Below are 18,783 nucleotides of genomic sequence, written 5' to 3' on the forward strand. Positions count from 1 at the left end.
TTACAAATACTAGAAAGATTGCAAACACTATCAAGAAACATATCCTAATAAAGTTGAAAAGAATGGTGTTTCTTATAAAATGGTGCCTGAACTGAGTGACCCATGCACAGGTCATCCATGAAGAAGAGAAGCATGCTCTTTTTCTTTAAAAGATTGATGCAGTTTTCAGAAGGTATAGACTAATTGTATTTGCTTTTCCTTAAATAAACCAGCTGAATTCAAGTTTGTTCATGTCTATTCATATGGTTAATGTATGTACAGGCAGAGCAAGCCTACTCCATTATCCTGATGTTTCCATTGCTTTGCTAGCTGTAGACTGGTAAAGCAGAAATAAGGATGGAGAGCCATGTGTGTGTGTGTCTTTGTCGATGTTGCAGTGGAAGAGAAGACACATCAGCTGAAAAATCTGGATGTGCTTAGCATCACAGCAAAGGATCAGGAACTGGCAAAGAGGCTTTTGATCTTCCTTATATTCTTCTACATTGATTTATGCCTAAATCCCACTTGTCCTGACATCAGGGATCTGATGTATTCCCCATTTCTTTTAATAGCAAAAATCTTGACTTTTAGCTGCACAGGCTAGAAGGGACGTAGGAAGAAGAATCCAGGGTACAAATTCTGACTATTGTTAAGAATCCCAGGACACAGTTGGAATTCTCTATCCAGATTTGAGGATGTCACCACTTTTTGTTCTCTAGAACACCATCTCATAAATCACAGATGTACATGCTAATTCATATACAATTAATTGATTAGGTTTTCTCCACACATTTCTCCAGATGTGTAACAGTTATAGCAATTCTTCTTGTTTGATCATAAATGAAGTTCATAACTTAAATCTGAATAATAAATAAATAAATAGATAATAACACTTGGTCCCTGAGCAGACAACTTTATTGATTCCAAAGGGTCCATCCAGGCACAAGAATTTATAACAGATTGGATGGGGAAGCCACAAGTAAGCAATATATAAAGGCAACTGGTGAGATTAGATATACCCAGCTATAGAGATAAGAAAATGTAGTGTATGTATGTGAGGAGCTAAGGAAAAGAAATGGTTAAGTCAAAACTTCCATATAATTTTAAATGAAACATATTTTGCTAGGGTTTGGTGGTTTTTTTGCCTCTAGTACAAAATGTATGAAAAAAGCCTTTTATTTGCAAACAAAAGCACAACAAAACATTTCCTGTTGCCCTGAATACTAATGATGGAAGACGGTTGCTATGGTGATGCTAATTTTAACACAGTTGCCTGTGGACTTCATATGAACTGCCTGTTTTACCTCCTGCAAATGTCATTCATGAAATGAAAATCCATTAATGACTCACAAGGGCGCAATGTTCCACTTTAATTAGTATAATAAGGAACATTGATGCAAAAAATACAGGTCTGTAGACTGTGACAAGGCCTACACTGTCACAGGTAATTACCAATGACAAGATACTTAATTTTTTTAAAAGGAAAAATATTAGGATATTTCATGAAAAGCATGCCAAACGTTTTTATATATGTCATTTGCCTTATGTGATATACCCCACTGTTAAATGGGCTTCCCCACCCCCACCCCAACCCCCACCCCTGATTTCATGGTAAAAAATAATTGTATTTGACAAAAAAAGAATATGTCAAAGGTCAAAATAGAAAAGAAAGTTGCTGTTAAATATGCAGGTATATCATGGCATTGATTTTACATCCAGAGAGCATGCAAACTGTGGCACTCCAAATCTATACACGCTACATTTGTGCATTTTGGTAAACATTGTTCCAAAACAGATTTTTATTTTCATTTTCTCATGAAACAGTGCAGCTTTGTAAAAGTTATTTATTTACAAATTATTTTAAGGAGCTATAAAATAGTTAACTATTTTTTCTGGAGAAATTTAGCCTGAATTATATTTATGTAAGTCTTATTAAAATAATTATATGCATGTTTATACAACATGATACTAGTAGAGACATGGGGTACTGTAAAATTGCATCAATTCCTTAAAAAAATAGTGTGTGATCAGTTAAGATGAGTATTTATTTAGCACTCTTAGTACAAGCTTCACTAGTTATGTTTATCACCTACTGAATTTTTAGAGAATACCACTCTGTTCTCTTATCAGGATCTTGCATGATTTTGAGAAAGAAGGATTCTCAAAGCAAAACAAAATTTTGTCAGAGGCCACTGAAAATTGGCCCTAGTAAAATTTTAATTAAAATTAATTGTGAATAGCCAAGTTGAAACTTAAGTTCTAACTCTGGAAAAAAAATCATTACAACTATGAATTTCTGTTTTTGGTTAATCACATATTCATTACTTCTAGAGTGACAATCTATAGTTAAGGTTAATTATGGTTTATTTAAAACAGCCCGATTTGGAAACCCAATGAATGTGTATTGTTCCTTGTTTTAAATTGTATTGTTCCTTGTTTTTAAATGTTTTAACAATTGTAAACCACCCAGAGTTACTGGGAGTCAGGCAGCATATAAAATTAACAAATCATCATCATCATCATCATCATCATTATCATCATCATTTATTATTTTAGTATTGTAGCTGTTGACTTGGTGATTTTATGATGTTGAGATTTTAAGGTGAATTTTATTGTAAACGGACCAGAGTCCCCCTTTTAGTGGGAGATGGGCGGTGATAGTAATGTGAATAATAAATAAAAATAAATAAATAAATAATTATTTTCTGAATTGTCAATTCAGAAGCAATTGGTTCTATTTTGCTTTTATATGCCTTGCTATTATCCTCATAGCAGGGAGGGGCAGAGGGTAGGGAAACCTGGAAGCATGAAGAATTGCTGCGGCTGACTCTTACCAAATACAAACTATGGATTAGCATATATTTTAACTGGGGCACATGGAAAAAAAACACACTTAACTTTGTCATGGAGTATCTTATCCCACATCCAAATTTTGAAAGGATCATTTACACTATGATTATAATCTGTTTACTAATGCTTGTATTTATTATTATTATTATTATTAACCTTTAACTTTCTACTGCTTTAACTGTATGTTAGGCTATTAATCAAATACAAATAAATTTGATGGTGTGATGCAGTAAAATTGAAGTTAGTTCAAACTGAGCTTCTGGATAAAAACAGGAAAGACCATTTGCAAAATCTGATTTTATAAAGAATGAAGCTGATGACTAAAATTCCATTTCCCATTTTCTTTATGTCTTGAAAGATGCTAAATTTTTCAGACTGGTAGCTGATTATACATAGTTGTATTTTCCTTTGTATTTTTGACTAAAAATGCTAAACACGGAATAAAATAGGTAATCCCAACTGATATTTTAGAAATATCTCTACCAATTTTTCCTTTACCATCAGAGTGAAATCAAATATAATAATATAGAAGCACAAATGTTAACTTAAAATCTAAGTACTTTTTATCAACTAGTATCCCAGCTACCCAGACATAGACTAACTTTAGTTATCTATGCTCTGGTATCCTGTAGTTGGCTTCTTGTAATGCAGGCTATCCTGTACCTCTTCCAAAAACGTAATTGCCCAAATGTGAACCCGGGTGGAGTCATGCTCATAGGCATGCCACCTGACATGTCCAATGCAGACATTTGTCATTCTGGAGGAAAGAGAAGGTGCAGACTCACACCTCCTGCATGGAGGCAAATGTTTTATTCAGGGCAAGGTGGTGTGGGTTTCATACTGCACCCAGCACGGGCTTCCTTTTACATACAAGACAGAGCCATTATTCTCTGCTTTATTGGCATGGAATGCTCTGGAAATAATACATAGGATAGGACTTCTGTAGGGACGTGTGGTCATATCCCCTCGTATCACTGACTTGGCAGATGAAATGGATTAAGGATAAAGGGATGATTAAGACTAAAAAGGGGGATTATCAAGACACACACACACACACGAACTACAGTAAATTACTTTCATATTACCTAAAGTAAGTCTTTATAATTTCAGGCATGGAAAGGACATTTCCTTTAGTTTTATTGCTACTAAAGAGTTCTTAGAAATGTAAAGATCTATTAAAAGATATATATTTCCCACATTGGAGTAAGAATCTTATTATCTTCTGGCCAGTGATGAGCAAATGTTAGCTTGTTCTGGCATGAAATCAACATTTAAGAATACTTGATAATTATATGGAATAATGGACTTACCATCAATCAAAAGAAAAAGATTTTGCTATAAATCAAAGATAGTTCTTATAGCTATGTGTTGTTTTTATAAAGTGTACTGAAAATTAACTTTATAATTGACATTCAACCAGTGATAAGAGACAGAAAGAGATCTTTTCATTTGATTGTCTAACCTAATCTTTCTAAGATCAAAGAATCCAACTGTGAGCTTTAAACAGAATCTTCCAGTGCTATATCCTAATGAATAAATTAAAAAATGAAAACAAGAAAAACTACCTGGTTATTTTAACTGTTAAGCTATAATGTTTTTGATACCCTTAGTAAATCAGTTTATTAAATATAGTTTCTTCTTAAATTTTACATTTGTGGGAAACATATATCACACTTTATGCTCTCTTCCTTGTATCATTTTTCTCTTTCCTTATTTCATTTGAATGTTATTTTTTGTAGCTGGTTATAACTGAAAAAGCATAATTAAAAATGTAAACAACATTGTTATGAATAGCTGTTTAAATTAAGCAATAAAATATTTTGTAACATTACAAAATATGAGATGATTACATTTATTTTTGGTTAGATAAATTAAAATATGTAGTTCAACACCATACTGAGAAGAACAGTAATACTATTATTTTGTGTTATTAACGGTAATATTTTTATTGTGATATAGCACAAATATAAATAGAAACAGTATAGACTATGTGCAGGAAGAATATGACTACGTTATGTTTTTGTTTTCATAATTATATTTTATGTAGAATCCTTCCCACATAAAACATCCTTTCCACAGGATTCCACACTTTTCTAGGAAAAACAAATGATAAATAGTAGATTTAACTGGGTAAATTTTCATTCCTTCAGCTAAATTAAATTACATATTGTTCATTTGTTTTCTATACTGCATTTTTATTGAGATTAACTGTAATGTCAAAATAAGGATACAAAAGCTGAATTAATATAAACCAATTTTTAGAAGCTGCTTTGAGCCTAAAATTCATGTTTACCATCCTAATCTGAAATGGAAGTCACATAAGGCATAAGATTGGTAACTGAGCACTATTTCTAATAAATACTAACAGCACATTGGTGTTACTTTGTGTTTTTGATGGTGGTTGTCAGTTGCCATTAGTATCCATTTTTGGATGCCTTTTAACTTTTTGGCAACAAATGACTGTTATTCAGAATATATAATATGCTAATAATGAAATAGAAGAAGAAATTTAAAATGTTAAATTAACAATATGGCCAACAGCACAAGAATCTTCTCTGGCAGAAAGAAGCAGGAATCAGTAGACCAAATATTTGGCTAAGCCTATGAAGTTATGGCTACAGATAATGAATTATGGTGAATTGCACTGGTGCAGAGCAAAATGTTATATGCAGTTACAGTCCAATACCGTACATCCCATAAAGTTCAAATATTATCATCTGTACTGAGGCTAGCTTAAACTATATATCATTTAAAAAAAAATCTGAGGGAACAGGAGAATTTTGACATGAAGCGCTGTCGCTGTCCTTGAGCAACATACTATTATTTCTGTGAATGCCTCTGGACCCAAGGTGGATTCAGAGGTGTTCTTAGTTTGTAGAGATAATAGATTGTTTTGAAATATCCTGTCTGCTGAGAGATAGACACAATTACCCCTGCCTATTATAATATAAAGGGAGCAGGAAGTGGGAAAACAAGATGGGGAATGATGGAGAAAAATAAAAGAAATATGGTCTGAGGCAGGAAGGATTCTGGGAGTAATGTGAAATAGCTTAGGGACAATGGAACAATGTAAAATATGTCATGTATGAAGGTGTGTATGGAAGGAAGGAAGGAAGGAAGGAAGGAAGGAAGGAAGGAAGGAAGGAAGGAAGGAAGGAAGGTTAGGCAGCATAATTGTAAACAAGAAAGAGAACTGAGTCACTGCTGTTTAGTGGATCCTGTGTATAGGGATGTGGAATTAAAAAAGTTTTTAGATATGGCTAAAGACATTTTTTTTTAAAAAAACGTTCATCTCAGACACCAATCTGTACTGTAGATGGGCACTCTGGGCAAGGCAGATTAGATTAGATGATCAGAAATGACATGTTGGCTAAGAGGTGAGGGCAGAGCATTACCCTTGTACAGACTATTATAGAGATTATGTCTATAAGTTTGGTTTGTAAAAATGATAGATGAGAAAGAGTGGACAATTTCTTTTTCTCATATTTTAATGGTCTTTACCTTATATTTCAGTGTTACCTACCTGTTCTAACCTGTTTCTATATGCAAAGGTGAAAAAATCCTACTTGCTTAGAAAACCACCAGAATACATGAAAATATTTTCAAATTCTTAAGATTGGTTGAAGAAAAAATTACCTGAAATTTTCCAGGTGGGGTGGGGGAGGTAGAATGATTTGAGTAATTTGGATTTGGATAATTTCCAAATTAATACATTAATTTTGAAATATGTCTGTCTCTACTGAATTATAAGGATTAAATTCTATAGAAAAATATTTTTTGTCTGAGGGTTAGTTTCATATTATACCTCTCCCCTTATCATGTTGTGAGGCTTCATTTAAGAAAGAACTCAACCTTCTTCACTGTTTGGTAGAAAGATGAGGAATTTTACTCAGTTACTCCTTAGTCTTGCATTTAATATATGGAAAACTTGCAAAGAGATAATAGTAACTTCAGATTCCTGTTTTCATTGGGAGACATAATAATCTTATTCAAATAAGGTGGTTATAGCATATATCACTGTGTTTATAGTTCATCAGTAATCATTTAACAGGATAATATATACATGACCCCAGAGTCACCATAATGTTTTATTAGCATAAATCATAATTTGAAACTCTGGACAGATGTTTTAAATTCTGGTTTGTGATGCTTTTGATTTAGACAATGTGTTAAGTCTTAAACAAGCCATGGAGTGTCATGAAAAAGTCATGAAAAAGTTGCATATGACAGCTGGTAAGAAGGTAGTATGTGAAGTCTTAGTAGCAACCTAGAATGTCTTAGTATGTACGGGTACGCATTCACTGTATTACTATAGGCCTGTTCCTGAAGTTTCGTCTGATAGATTCCAAGCAAAGTATACACTCATCTAACTCTACCAGTGGTTTGCTATTTGATCTGAAGGAACTCATAGCCCAAGCTGATGGTGTTTTCAGTTACCCAAGGGTCTTAGGTTCCTTGGTGAAAGTATCTGCTGAAAAGGTCTGGTTAATATAAGACAGCTTTATAATAAAGGATGCTCTAAGGAAGTTAGTTCATGGATGGATGGATAGATGAATGGATGGATGGATAGCTAGATAGATACAACTCTACAGATAGAATAAAGTACACATTTTTAGAGAAAACATCTTTGGTTTAGTTAGATAATTTAGAATCATATCTAAACTCAGAAATAGTAACAGAGAATGATTGTTTCTGTACAGATGATATTCTTAAAGTATTTGGGGTACTCAAAGACCAATAAGATAGTATTTTCTCATGTGAAATTAAGTCTAGAGGGGGAGTTGTATATGGTTGGATATAATTAAACATGTTAATATCTTTTATTTTCAGCAACATCTAATGACATTCAGTTATAAATGTAGAAGAAATATAGAAATAATGAGTATTTATCCAAGCTATGTAGCATTCATTTTTTTCACAATTAAAACAATATTATGTCCTCTAGAATCCAAAATATCTTTTTCAGCTATATAGTTAAAGGATTGCTTAATTAAAATTGCTATTTCTCTGGAAAATGTATATATGGTATTTATATAAGTGTCAAATTTACACTTAGATAAATCTGATTGATCCATCTTATGGCCAAAACATGCTTTTTATCAGAGAGAATATGATTTTTCTATAAACAACAACAATCTGTAAAATAACCTCTTTTAAACTTCATCATGTTCAATTTATAAAATATGTCTTTCTTTTTTAATATAGGTATAATGTTATTCCAAATGTAATAAACAGATTAAAAAGTGATTTCTTTCTAGAAATAAAGAAGCTCATATAAAAGTGATAGCTCAATAGATCCCGCTCCTAACCATGGTTGCTTGGCTACATTTCTGTGTTAGCAAAGGAAGGATGTTGGCATGTTATTTAGACTATACTCAACAGGAAATGCACCGCATGGTGTCAATGTTTCCAAACATTATCCTGTTCTGTGCTACAGGACATCTGCCCATAAAACAAGATGCAAAGTACACAAGTTTGGCCAAATTAGTTTGATATCTTAACACAGAAAATAATTAATGTTCCTGGCAGTAAAAATGCAGTCATAATACATTAACTTACTAACAATTTGTTGAACTTTCATGATAGCCAGTTTAATGTGAATGCTACATTCTGCCAAATGTTAGGCTCATTACCGCTGAAAAATGTTTACAGTACTGGATTTGTATAATGAAAACATAGCTGACTTTTAACAGCAAGCAATCTTCAGAGTTTCATTTATTTAATTAATTTGCTGCTCATGATGATAATAAAGGGCAAGCGAAATACTCAGTATCAACCAGTATCATTCAAAGGAATGGAACTTTCATGGTTTCAGAACAAACTAAGTTAATAACCCAATAAGCTCCAAAAAGTTAAACATTATGATTGTTTTAATACTTACTTGATGTAGTATGGCACTTTGTTTGGTGATATGGCCCTTTCCCATGGGCCTTGGACAGAAGCTGTTAATTAAAAAAACACAAACAAAAATGGAACATAAAATCAAATCACAAATGTATTGAGATCAGGTTCAAAGCAAAACTAATGTTAATCTTTAGGATTACAATGCTAATTCACTACTTTGATGTGGGTCTGTTTGCTCACTTGTCTATGAAGACAGGAAGGATTAACCTATGTTCTGTTTTAACCTTAGTAAAATTGAATTTATTCACTTGCAAAGATAAATGCAAAATCTCTACAGTTATTAAATAATAATAATAATAATATCAAAGAAATATATTGCACAGCATGTGATTTACATTTCTACTGTTTATAATTTGTTTAACTGTAGAAAGATCTAATAGCTCACAGTTTTCCTTTGTTGTTTCTAATTGTTTTATATTAAAGAATAAGTTTTTGCTTCCATTTTTTTATAGTGGATATGAATCGATGTGTTATTGAGGAATTTGCTATTACCATATATGTTGGTAGCTACTTACACTTTTATTTCTTATTGCAATAAAGAATACACATGAAAAATATAATTTTTTAAAAGTATTTTAATGTTTCTTTTGTTCATTTTTTTAATTTCAAAAGCAATCCTACTATCCCTTGTCCCAGCAACTAAATATCTAGATGGGGCCATGGTAGCTCACTCTATTCCATTAAAGTAATAGAGATGTTATCTAACTTTAAAAAGAAGCTAATAGTCAAAATAACTCCATAAATTTCTAAAGGATTTTTGTATATACTTTGTTATGGATTTCATACTACAAGCAATTATAAACCACGTATGAGTCTTCTGAATTTCCATGTTTTTATAAAGTCAATTATAAATTGATGCGCAGGCAATACACAGACCATTTTAATGACATGATCTTCAAAGACTGGAAAAAAAGATGTTGGATCTAGAGGTAGTCCTGTGCAAGGAGACTATTGAAAACAGTGATATGTAAATGTTGGTTTACGTATGTCTATACTAAGAATGACTAACTCAGATCCAACACACACTTCTATGTGCATTCATGTATCATATACCTAATAGAGTATGTACAATTGTTATCATAAAAAGGACCAAAATGGTCTCATCCAATAAAACACTCCTAATCCACATACCATAACAGTACCACCTACAGGGTGGACTAAACCCCCACTTCCCCAAATGCTTTCCTAAAAAGGCAGGTCTTTACAGCCCTTCAGGAGCCCAATAATTGCATTTTATCTCCTATTCTCTGAATTTGTATTGGTAATAGCATTTTTAGCTTGAACAATTATCCCAGAATCTTATATACAAAATATTTTTAAAAAGAAAAATGAAGTCAAGTAGTTATATTTGCCGTAATGAGATGCTTTGGAAAGAACAACAGTTTTCTGACATTCTGCATAATTGGATTTTATGCTCTTTCAGGAGATTTTGCTGAGGCTGTACATCATGCAATTTCTGCTCTACTGGAAGCCAGTCTTGGAAAAAAAAGTTTTTGATAAAATATCGGTACCTACTGCAACTTTGCTGTAAGATCCATCATCTTATTTCTGTCACAAATGCAAATGCTGAGACTGTGCTGTTTCTTATCACCAAACAACAGTAGAGGTTGACCATCTATTGCACTGTGATAAAGATACTGTAGGTAATAAACCCGTATCTTTAATTTCTAGGTAAGCATTTTTAATTATTAGTCAAAGCAGGCTATCTGGAAACTTACTTGAAAAATATTTTTAATAGGATCAGAGAACTCCCTCTTTTGTACTCCATATGCTTAATACCAATATATATCCCTGTTTGCCTTTCCAATATGATTCTAAATGGAATGTTAAAAACTACCTGAAATATTGATGAAAATAAATATTCAAGTATTCATTGGCTTTATTAAAATGTTAACCTGGTGCACTTTTATACTTACAGCATTAAATACTACAGGGTAAATAGCTTTATAATTATTAGTTCATGCAATGTTATTTTACTTTTATAAAGAAGGGATAACGTGTTGTATCTCCAACAATTCAGCAACATGTTAATCAATGTTTATTTTTAATTAAGATAATAATGTCCAATTAATAAGTACTAAGAGATACCCTAAACTTGTGGAACAATCCTTTAATTTGTTCTGTTCGTAACTCATACTTGGATATGTCTATAGTTACGATTCTGATTAACAATACTGTACAGTCAGCAAAAATGTTGCTACAAGAAGATTGCATGGTCACATATGTATGGATCTCATAATATTTTCAGATTTACCTCACAGATACATAGTAAATGTTGCATTTACTTCAAAATATAATATCATTCCATTGTGGTGTCTGTGTGCAAGATAACTGCCATTACTTAGATCTCATTACATTTTATATTTATTTATTGATATTGATATTTATGGATTAATGATATTATTTATGATTTTATTGAATTTTAAACTGTTTTATTCTGAACCGCCCAGAGTCCCCCATATGAGGGAGATGGGCGGTGATAAAAATATGATAAATAAATAAACTGAGATCTCAAAAGAGATAATTGTATATTCCTCCAACATCTAATTGAAAAATATACCAGTGTCCCCAAAGGTTCCTGCATGTGGCATTCATTAATTTTAAAGCTGCAAGTGGATTCTGAAAGGTTTTGTGGTTTTCAGAGGACCTTTGGTAGATGAAGCAGCAGAATAGATACCTAGAATGCCACTGAAGAATAACAACAGAGTGAAACTGACCAAACAGGGTAAGAGCTGTGTAATCAGAGTTGCAAAACATAGTTAATTTTCCACTCTTATTGTGTCTGCTGATTGGCATGCATCAGTCCTGTTTAAGCTGAGAAATGGGTCAGAGCTGCTATCAGGATTATTCAAGGCATCTGTCAGATAGAGTTGCTCAAATTTACTTTGACTTGGACTTCAACTGTGCAGGCCCAGATGAACTGACTGTAGTATGGCTTAGCAAGGTTATCTGGGAACAGTTTGGGCCAATTGGCCCTGAAGAATTAGACAAAGTCCTTGGAGCTATTGTGACTCATGTGTAAATCCATTACCTTCCTATTCAAGGCTTTTCAGGAAGTGATGGGTGGGTGGGTTCATGCAGTGGTAAACCATCCTTGAGAAGAAAGAATGTTCTACATTCACTTAAGGAAGCAACTGTTTGCACCTACATCAAGAAGCCGTGACCAGACCCTATAGTGTTTCCAACCTGTCTCAACCTTCCTTCTCTGGGAAGGTTGTTGAGAAGATGGTTGTCCTGCAGCTTCAGAAGGCTCTGGAAGAAGCAGATTATCCCATTCAGTTGAGTTTCAGGCATAGGTTCCTATTTAACATCTCTCCCTACTTCTGTTTAACTTCTACAGGAGACCACTGGGTGATGACCATGCAGTGTTAGGTATCATCAGTATGCTGATACTTACCAGTTATACATCTCAACCTCTGGCTTTCCAAGTAATGCCACTGAAATCCTGTCTTGGTGTCTGGAAGCTGTGGGGCTCTGGATGGGGGAAAACAGACTCAAACCCAACTTTAGCAAGACTGAATAGCCCTTGTGGATCCAAGGAATTCAATCTTTGGCTCTGGATGGAACTACACTACCCTAGACAGACTCACTGCCATTTGGAGATCATCCTGGACTCATGGCTCCTGGTTGAAGAGTCTTTGAACTGCTCCATCTTGTGTACCAATTGTACTCATTCCCAGACTGTATGTTGCAGTCACAATCACAATCATTGTCATAGTCACTCATACCTTAGTCACCTCTCATCTGAATTACTGCAATGTGCTTTAAATGGGGTAGCCCTTGAAAACAACTTGGTATAGACAGCCACAGAGAAGACTTTGGAGAAACTATGCAGCAACAGTTACAAAAACCTGCTTTAAGAAAAGGAAACAAACACAAAAAAGAAACTCTGGTGGGCTCTACCCTTATTCCCTGGATGTAAGAGGGAGGGATGGGAAAACTCAGTCAAGCTTTCAAGATTCTGTTATTATAGCCTATATAAATAAAGTATAGTACCAGTCAAACTTGTGGAGTCTGTTTCCTGCTTGGACTACCTCAATGGGCTGACACTTGGAAGTTTCAGTTGGTCCAGAATGCAGCAACATGAGTAATTATGGGGTCATCTCAGTGTGTCAATTTAACACCTCTACTCTGCAAATGGCACTAGTTACCAGTATGCTTCTGGAAGCAATTTAAGGTGCTAGTCGTGACTTATAAACCCCTATGGCAGAGGACCTGTCTATCTGCAGGACAGTCTGTCCATTTGACAAAATCTTACCAGGTAGGCATGCTCCACATCCCATCACTTAAACAGTATCTTTTGGTGGAATCCAAGAGACATGCATTTTCATTTACCATGCCTGTCCTGACCATCTGAGATTCAGATGGTCCTGACCCTACCTGACTTTAGGAAGGCTCTTAAGATCTGGCTTTCCCCCTACACATTGGTTAGAAGGGGTTGCATCTATCTTGATTACTCTGGTTGTTTTGAACTATGTGAAGTTGCTTAGTGTACAATATATTTTATTTTTCAGTATTTTTAACTTTGATATTATTATTATACTTGGTTTTTTTAAATCTGTCTCCTGCCCTGAGTTATATCTGATTAGGTAACTATTAAATCAACTTAATTAATAAAATCCAGAGACTGTTTTGCACATTTCTGGATCCTGCAAAAAGCATTCTAAGACCTTAGTCCAAGTATGCAACATAGTGTTGACTTCCCTTAATTCTTTGATTGTGAAACAGAGATAAAAAACAGAAATAGTTTTATGATTATATTTTTGGGAGTTGAAACTGGAAAACTTTATTGTGGTCATTAACCAGCACAATTTTGGGAAGCTGTTTTATTCATTTATATCAGCTTGTACCTATATGTACTGTATATTTAGCCTCAGCTTATTGACTAAGTATTTCTATTGGCCTCCTAAAAATAAATCCAAAGTATATCATATTTCAGTCACATTTCTGTTAGAGAAAACAATTATAAAACATTATACCTGTCTTAGGACAGCTAAGCTACTGTTTCTTTTTGGAGTTTTATAGGCTACTCAATGATAATTTTACTTATTTACTTATATGGTGCTAAATCCAAGACTCCAAACAGCTTACGAGAATAGATCATCAACCTTAAATATTAAAATATCCACAGCAAACTCCAAAGCAACTGAACCCTCTTTCTAACCAACCATCATTTGCAAACCAAATTAAATGATTAACTGAAAGTATTGTGACTTTGACAGTCACTGTTCAAAGGTCACCTGTGCTGCGTTCACCAGTTTCTAGAAGACCATTGACTGGGAGCAAATCTCAGTTCAGTATGGCTAACGGGAATCAAGTTTCTCACAAGCATACAAACACATACATGCAAATGCATGCACACACACAGCATGTACTGTATATATTAGTACAAAACATAACTGCTTGTTGCAAAGTAATCCACAAAGAGAAAGCACTCTGTTTCTTAAATATCAAAATTTTGCCAGAAGTCATATAACAGATAAAACTATTTGAAGATTTTAATGCTTCATAAAACATGGTATGTTGTTAATCCTGTTTTATACTTTTTAAAGACAGCTAGTTATCAGAATTTCTACAAATTAATTTAAAGAACATGCTATACACTATTTTATACTTCAGCAGATTATTCCTTAATTGCTGTCCCTAATACTAACACTCAATCATTGCTTTATTTTTATGATTTCACAGAGTTTAGAATTCTAACTTTTGTTCTTTATGATTAGAAGCTTAAAAAATCATCTTACAAAACCAAAGCAATTTTCTGTTATTTAATATTACAAGGCAACCAATTAAAACAATACAGTATTGGTATTTAGGGAGTTGTATGGATTTGATTTCAGCTATTGAAAAAAACAAGAAGCCAAAAAAGAATGACATAACATTCCAACCCCTGTACTAGATTTATCTCCACAGATTATATGAAATAGCTAGTAATTTCTGTAGCTTCCTAAAAGTAAGCAGAATATACTTAGAATATTACACTGCTATATAAAAATATATTTCTCTGATACATGGATGATGAATTATTTAAATACACCTATATAATTGTTATTCTATTCTATCTCTATACTACACTTAGTTATAAGCACGCAGTAAATTAAAAAAACTGATACTATGATTGAAAGACACAGAATAGTCAAAATACAATAATTTTATTAATTTTGACTCCCTTGTATGTAGTTCACATGATACCACTTTTATAAAAGGATGTGCAACTTGTGGATTGCATGTACCTACTACCAAAAAATACTTTGCAGATCCCCAAAGTACCCCAGGCTTCATCATTAAAATTTAGGAACAAAATTTTTATGATGCAACTTTTACAAAGCAAGATTTAGTACACCACTTATAAAGCAGCCTTCTGCACTTATAAAGCAGCTTTCTGCTTTCATCAGTACCATGTCCAATGGAAAGAACAGATGCAAGGCAGGGATGTATGGACACAATTGCTAACACAATTCTGGGGGGATGAAGCCAGGCAGATTATGGATACTGTCTTTATTTTTCCTACACCGGCTAAGAGAAGCTCATAACATTTGGACTATTTTTCAGGTAGAGGCATCATATCAAGCTACTACATGCCTCTTTTCACAGACCTTACGTTGGGGCAAGAGAAAGCATGGAAGCACCAGACTTTGATCTATGACTGATAGTAGAAATCCAGAATTTCTGGTGATAAATTGATGTTTCATGAATAATTCTGCCAAGAAAAAGGCCAAGATTTCTTGGTGTAAATTATGTATTAAACATCAATCTCTTCCTTGGAATCCTGGGTATGTCAGGTCTTGAAGCAAGTCCATGTCCCACCTTACTGTGAACTTCATCCTACCATCACTATTTTTCATTTTTTTATCAATTAACAGACACAGCATGTTACAAACTACTCTCAGCCAGACACTTGATTAATAATCTCACACAGTGCTTAAATTCTGTTCTTATGGCATTTTTCCTTTTAGTTTTATCTCTATGGCAAACTACTATCATTATCTTAGAGGCTCACAAATTCCTATTATGAGAGAATGGTGTTTATAATTTTCTTTTCTCCTTTTAATTAATTATCAATTTCTGCACATAAGAATCTAGAAAATCCTCAGTAGCTTATTTTGGGGTGTCCCTTCCCAGGATATGCTTGCAGATACCTAGTTTTAAAAAGGGGAAAGGAAAAATATCGGTCACCCACAGGACAAGGCATGCTGACTATAACGCCAAACACATGACTGAGAGACACTGCGAAGGTTATAAATGTGCACCTTGTTAGAATGGGAAAGCGAAGAAATTAACACTTCTCAAGGAAAGAGGGCAATTTGAGACCGGGTGTCATGTTCACTGATTCAATGTAGTTTATAGATCGTAACGTTTCACATGCCATGGCGCTGACGTGCATTTCTGTTTGGGAGGGAGCTGCTGTGAGACCTTGTACCAAGCTCTGTATGTGAAATCAGTAGAATGGAATGTGTTTGGGTTATGTTCTCTGCTCAAGGACTTTTCCCGCAGACCATCAGAAACTGTTAGGAGCACCTGGGATTGTGAACTTGAGAAGATTCTACGGGGGGAGGGATTTCATTTGCACCGAGGGTTTTTAGTTTGAATTTGGCGCGCTTTCATCATTCTCAGCTTTCTCTGTGATCCTGCATACTATTCTTTAATAAATCAGATATCTTTGAATTCATACTCATGAGTCTGATGGTGTTTTAGAATAGGCAACCATTACACCGGGGAGGAAAAAAGTTCTGAAACTCCTTGCACTGAAACTGATGTGTAGCTGCTAGCTAAGAACTGTCTGTTAACAGCTCAGATTGTAATCTCAATCTATGACCAGCTGCTGACAGCTAATTAGAAGATTGATGATCCAAAACATCTCCTGGACCAGTATATCTTGGACCAGAGAAGCTGGTCCCATAAAGGCCAGCTATCTGACAACACTAAGATCCAGCCATGTGAGGATCTTGGGGGGATGGGGGCAGAGAACCAATGGTGCTGGGGATCAATCTTTTGACATTAAGACTTCCACTTTTACCAGCTCACACAACCCATGTTTCTGACAACCACACAGACTCATGCTTTTGTTGCTAATAACCAATTTAATTCCGGCAAGTGGTGGACAGAAAGAGCTGTAACGCTCTTCCTCTCACAGATTCTTCTCTGCCCAGTGCTCCATTGTGACTTACTGGATTTGGACTGGCTCCCCTCTCCAGCCAAATATATTAGATTGGTGGTTTTTTTTTTTTCATGTTCTATTGTCTGGTTTTAGTCCTGTTATGTATTAAGCAAGAAACAATAGATTTCCCTTCTGCCTCTCCTGATACAATTCTTTAACCATAGCTTTGCTTTTTACTTTCCTACAATTGCAATACAAAAGGGTGAAGATAGAGCTTTCAAACAGCTTCATTTCACCCTGTGCCTTGCTGCTTTCAGCTGTTTCAATAATCTTTCAAAGAACTTCAAAACTTATCTTATAACTGTCTTTTTCTCCCAGTGCTGAGCTGAAGGATTTTTAGTTGCCCTTTTACCCATTCACAATTATTTGAATTGATAAACTTTACTGATCTTGGCTGAACATAATTTTAAAATCATTATAAATTTATTAAGAATAACATTTTGAATAACAAAACATGACCATTTTTCAAACTTCCAGTTGGATTTCCTTGTTGAATAACAAATTATAACTTGAAAATGGAATAAACTTTTCTTCTGGCCATCAGTAGGCTGAAAGATATATATAAAAATGCAGTTAGACGTAGACAATAAATATAAAATAAAAATAAAATCCAAATGGCAGATGATCTAAGTCAGTCCTTGTGTGTGACGAAGCTTTATATATATAAAGGTATATATATATGTGTGTGTATGTGTGTGTGTATATAGTATGAAAGCTCGTCACACACAAGGACTGACTTAGATCATCTGCCATTTGGATGTTATTTTTATTTTATATTTATTGTCTACGTCTAACTGCATTTTATATATCATATTTTTATATATTGTAATTATATTGTATGCCTATTGTTTTATTGATTACTTTGTTGTAAACTGCTCAGTTTACTCTCAGTCCCTCTGGTGGAAGGAAATGGGCAGTGAGAAATTTGATCAATCAGTCAGTCAGTCAGTCAGTCAGTCAGTCAGTCAATCAATCAAATATATATAAAACCAAATATAATGACTGGCTAGAAATACATGTGCTAAATGAATGTGAGAGAGGAACATTTTCAAAGCAGCAACTTTGCAGTAAAATGTGCTCCTGAAATTATTTGTATAAGGTCTTGCTAGTTTTTAATTCAGGGGTTTGTCTTCTTCACCTTATGGACTAAAAGCAATATGTTATCTCAGTGAACTGAAGATAAATCTCCAGTCTGATTCTAAGAAATAGTATTGTTCTTACTGTATTTTCTCTTACAGAGCCATACAAAATGTGCTGTATGCTTTAATGTAAGAACCTACTGTGCTTGCAGATAGAAAATAGAAGAATAGAAGAATGTCCTCCAGCATTTTTTCATATATAAATACAATTGCCCCCTTATTTTAGGGATTTAACAGATAATATATCTGGAAATTTACTGCTAAATAAAGGTAAAAGGTAATTACAGGTTTTTCCTGTTACTCCAAAAGACCTGATTGACTTATACCTTCTATGTTTTATTAGATACATCTTGTCCAGTATGCAACCGCTGTTTTATTTTGCTACGAGTTTTCTAGTGAGTAGACCATCTGAAAATAGCATTAGCATCATTTTTCCATGTCACTGGGCATTTTTGGCCTATGGGGGCTTAATAATTTAAATGTTTCCATATAGTGTGTGTGTGTGTGTGTGTGTGTGTAGGGGTATTTTCTTTCTCCATTTATTTGTAGGGTATTTTGAGTTAGAGGGCATACCTTACTGCCATGTTATCACATTGTGAGTATGGGCCACCAAAGATTTTTGTAGGACAGGAACAGATGACCCTGTATTTTACTACTATGAATGTGACTTCTGCCTGTGATTCCCTGCTTTATGCTGATAGTGTGTTTCAGTTTCTGCTTGTTCAAGTATCATTGTCCAGTTACTCAGCCACA

At 34.1% G+C, this 18,783-nt stretch overlaps 1 protein-coding gene across 4 annotated transcripts in view; it reads right to left on the minus strand.

Moving 5' to 3' along the window:
* DMD (dystrophin) overlaps positions 1-18,783 on the minus strand; it is an 895,878-nt gene that overhangs the window by 79,753 nt on the left and 797,342 nt on the right. For all 4 annotated transcript variants that reach the window (XR_010068066.1, XM_063305215.1, XM_063305211.1 and 1 more), the window contains one exon: positions 8,711-8,771. Coding sequence is in view for 3 of the 4 variants with exons in the window: in XM_063305215.1 (XP_063161285.1) it covers positions 8,711-8,771 (61 nt within the window). In the remaining variant the exon portion in view is untranslated. The remainder of the gene's footprint in view (positions 1-8,710; positions 8,772-18,783) is intronic.

This window comes from Candoia aspera, chromosome 5, assembly GCF_035149785.1.
Source record: "Candoia aspera isolate rCanAsp1 chromosome 5, rCanAsp1.hap2, whole genome shotgun sequence".
NCBI classification, from domain to species: domain Eukaryota; kingdom Metazoa; phylum Chordata; class Lepidosauria; order Squamata; family Boidae; genus Candoia; species Candoia aspera.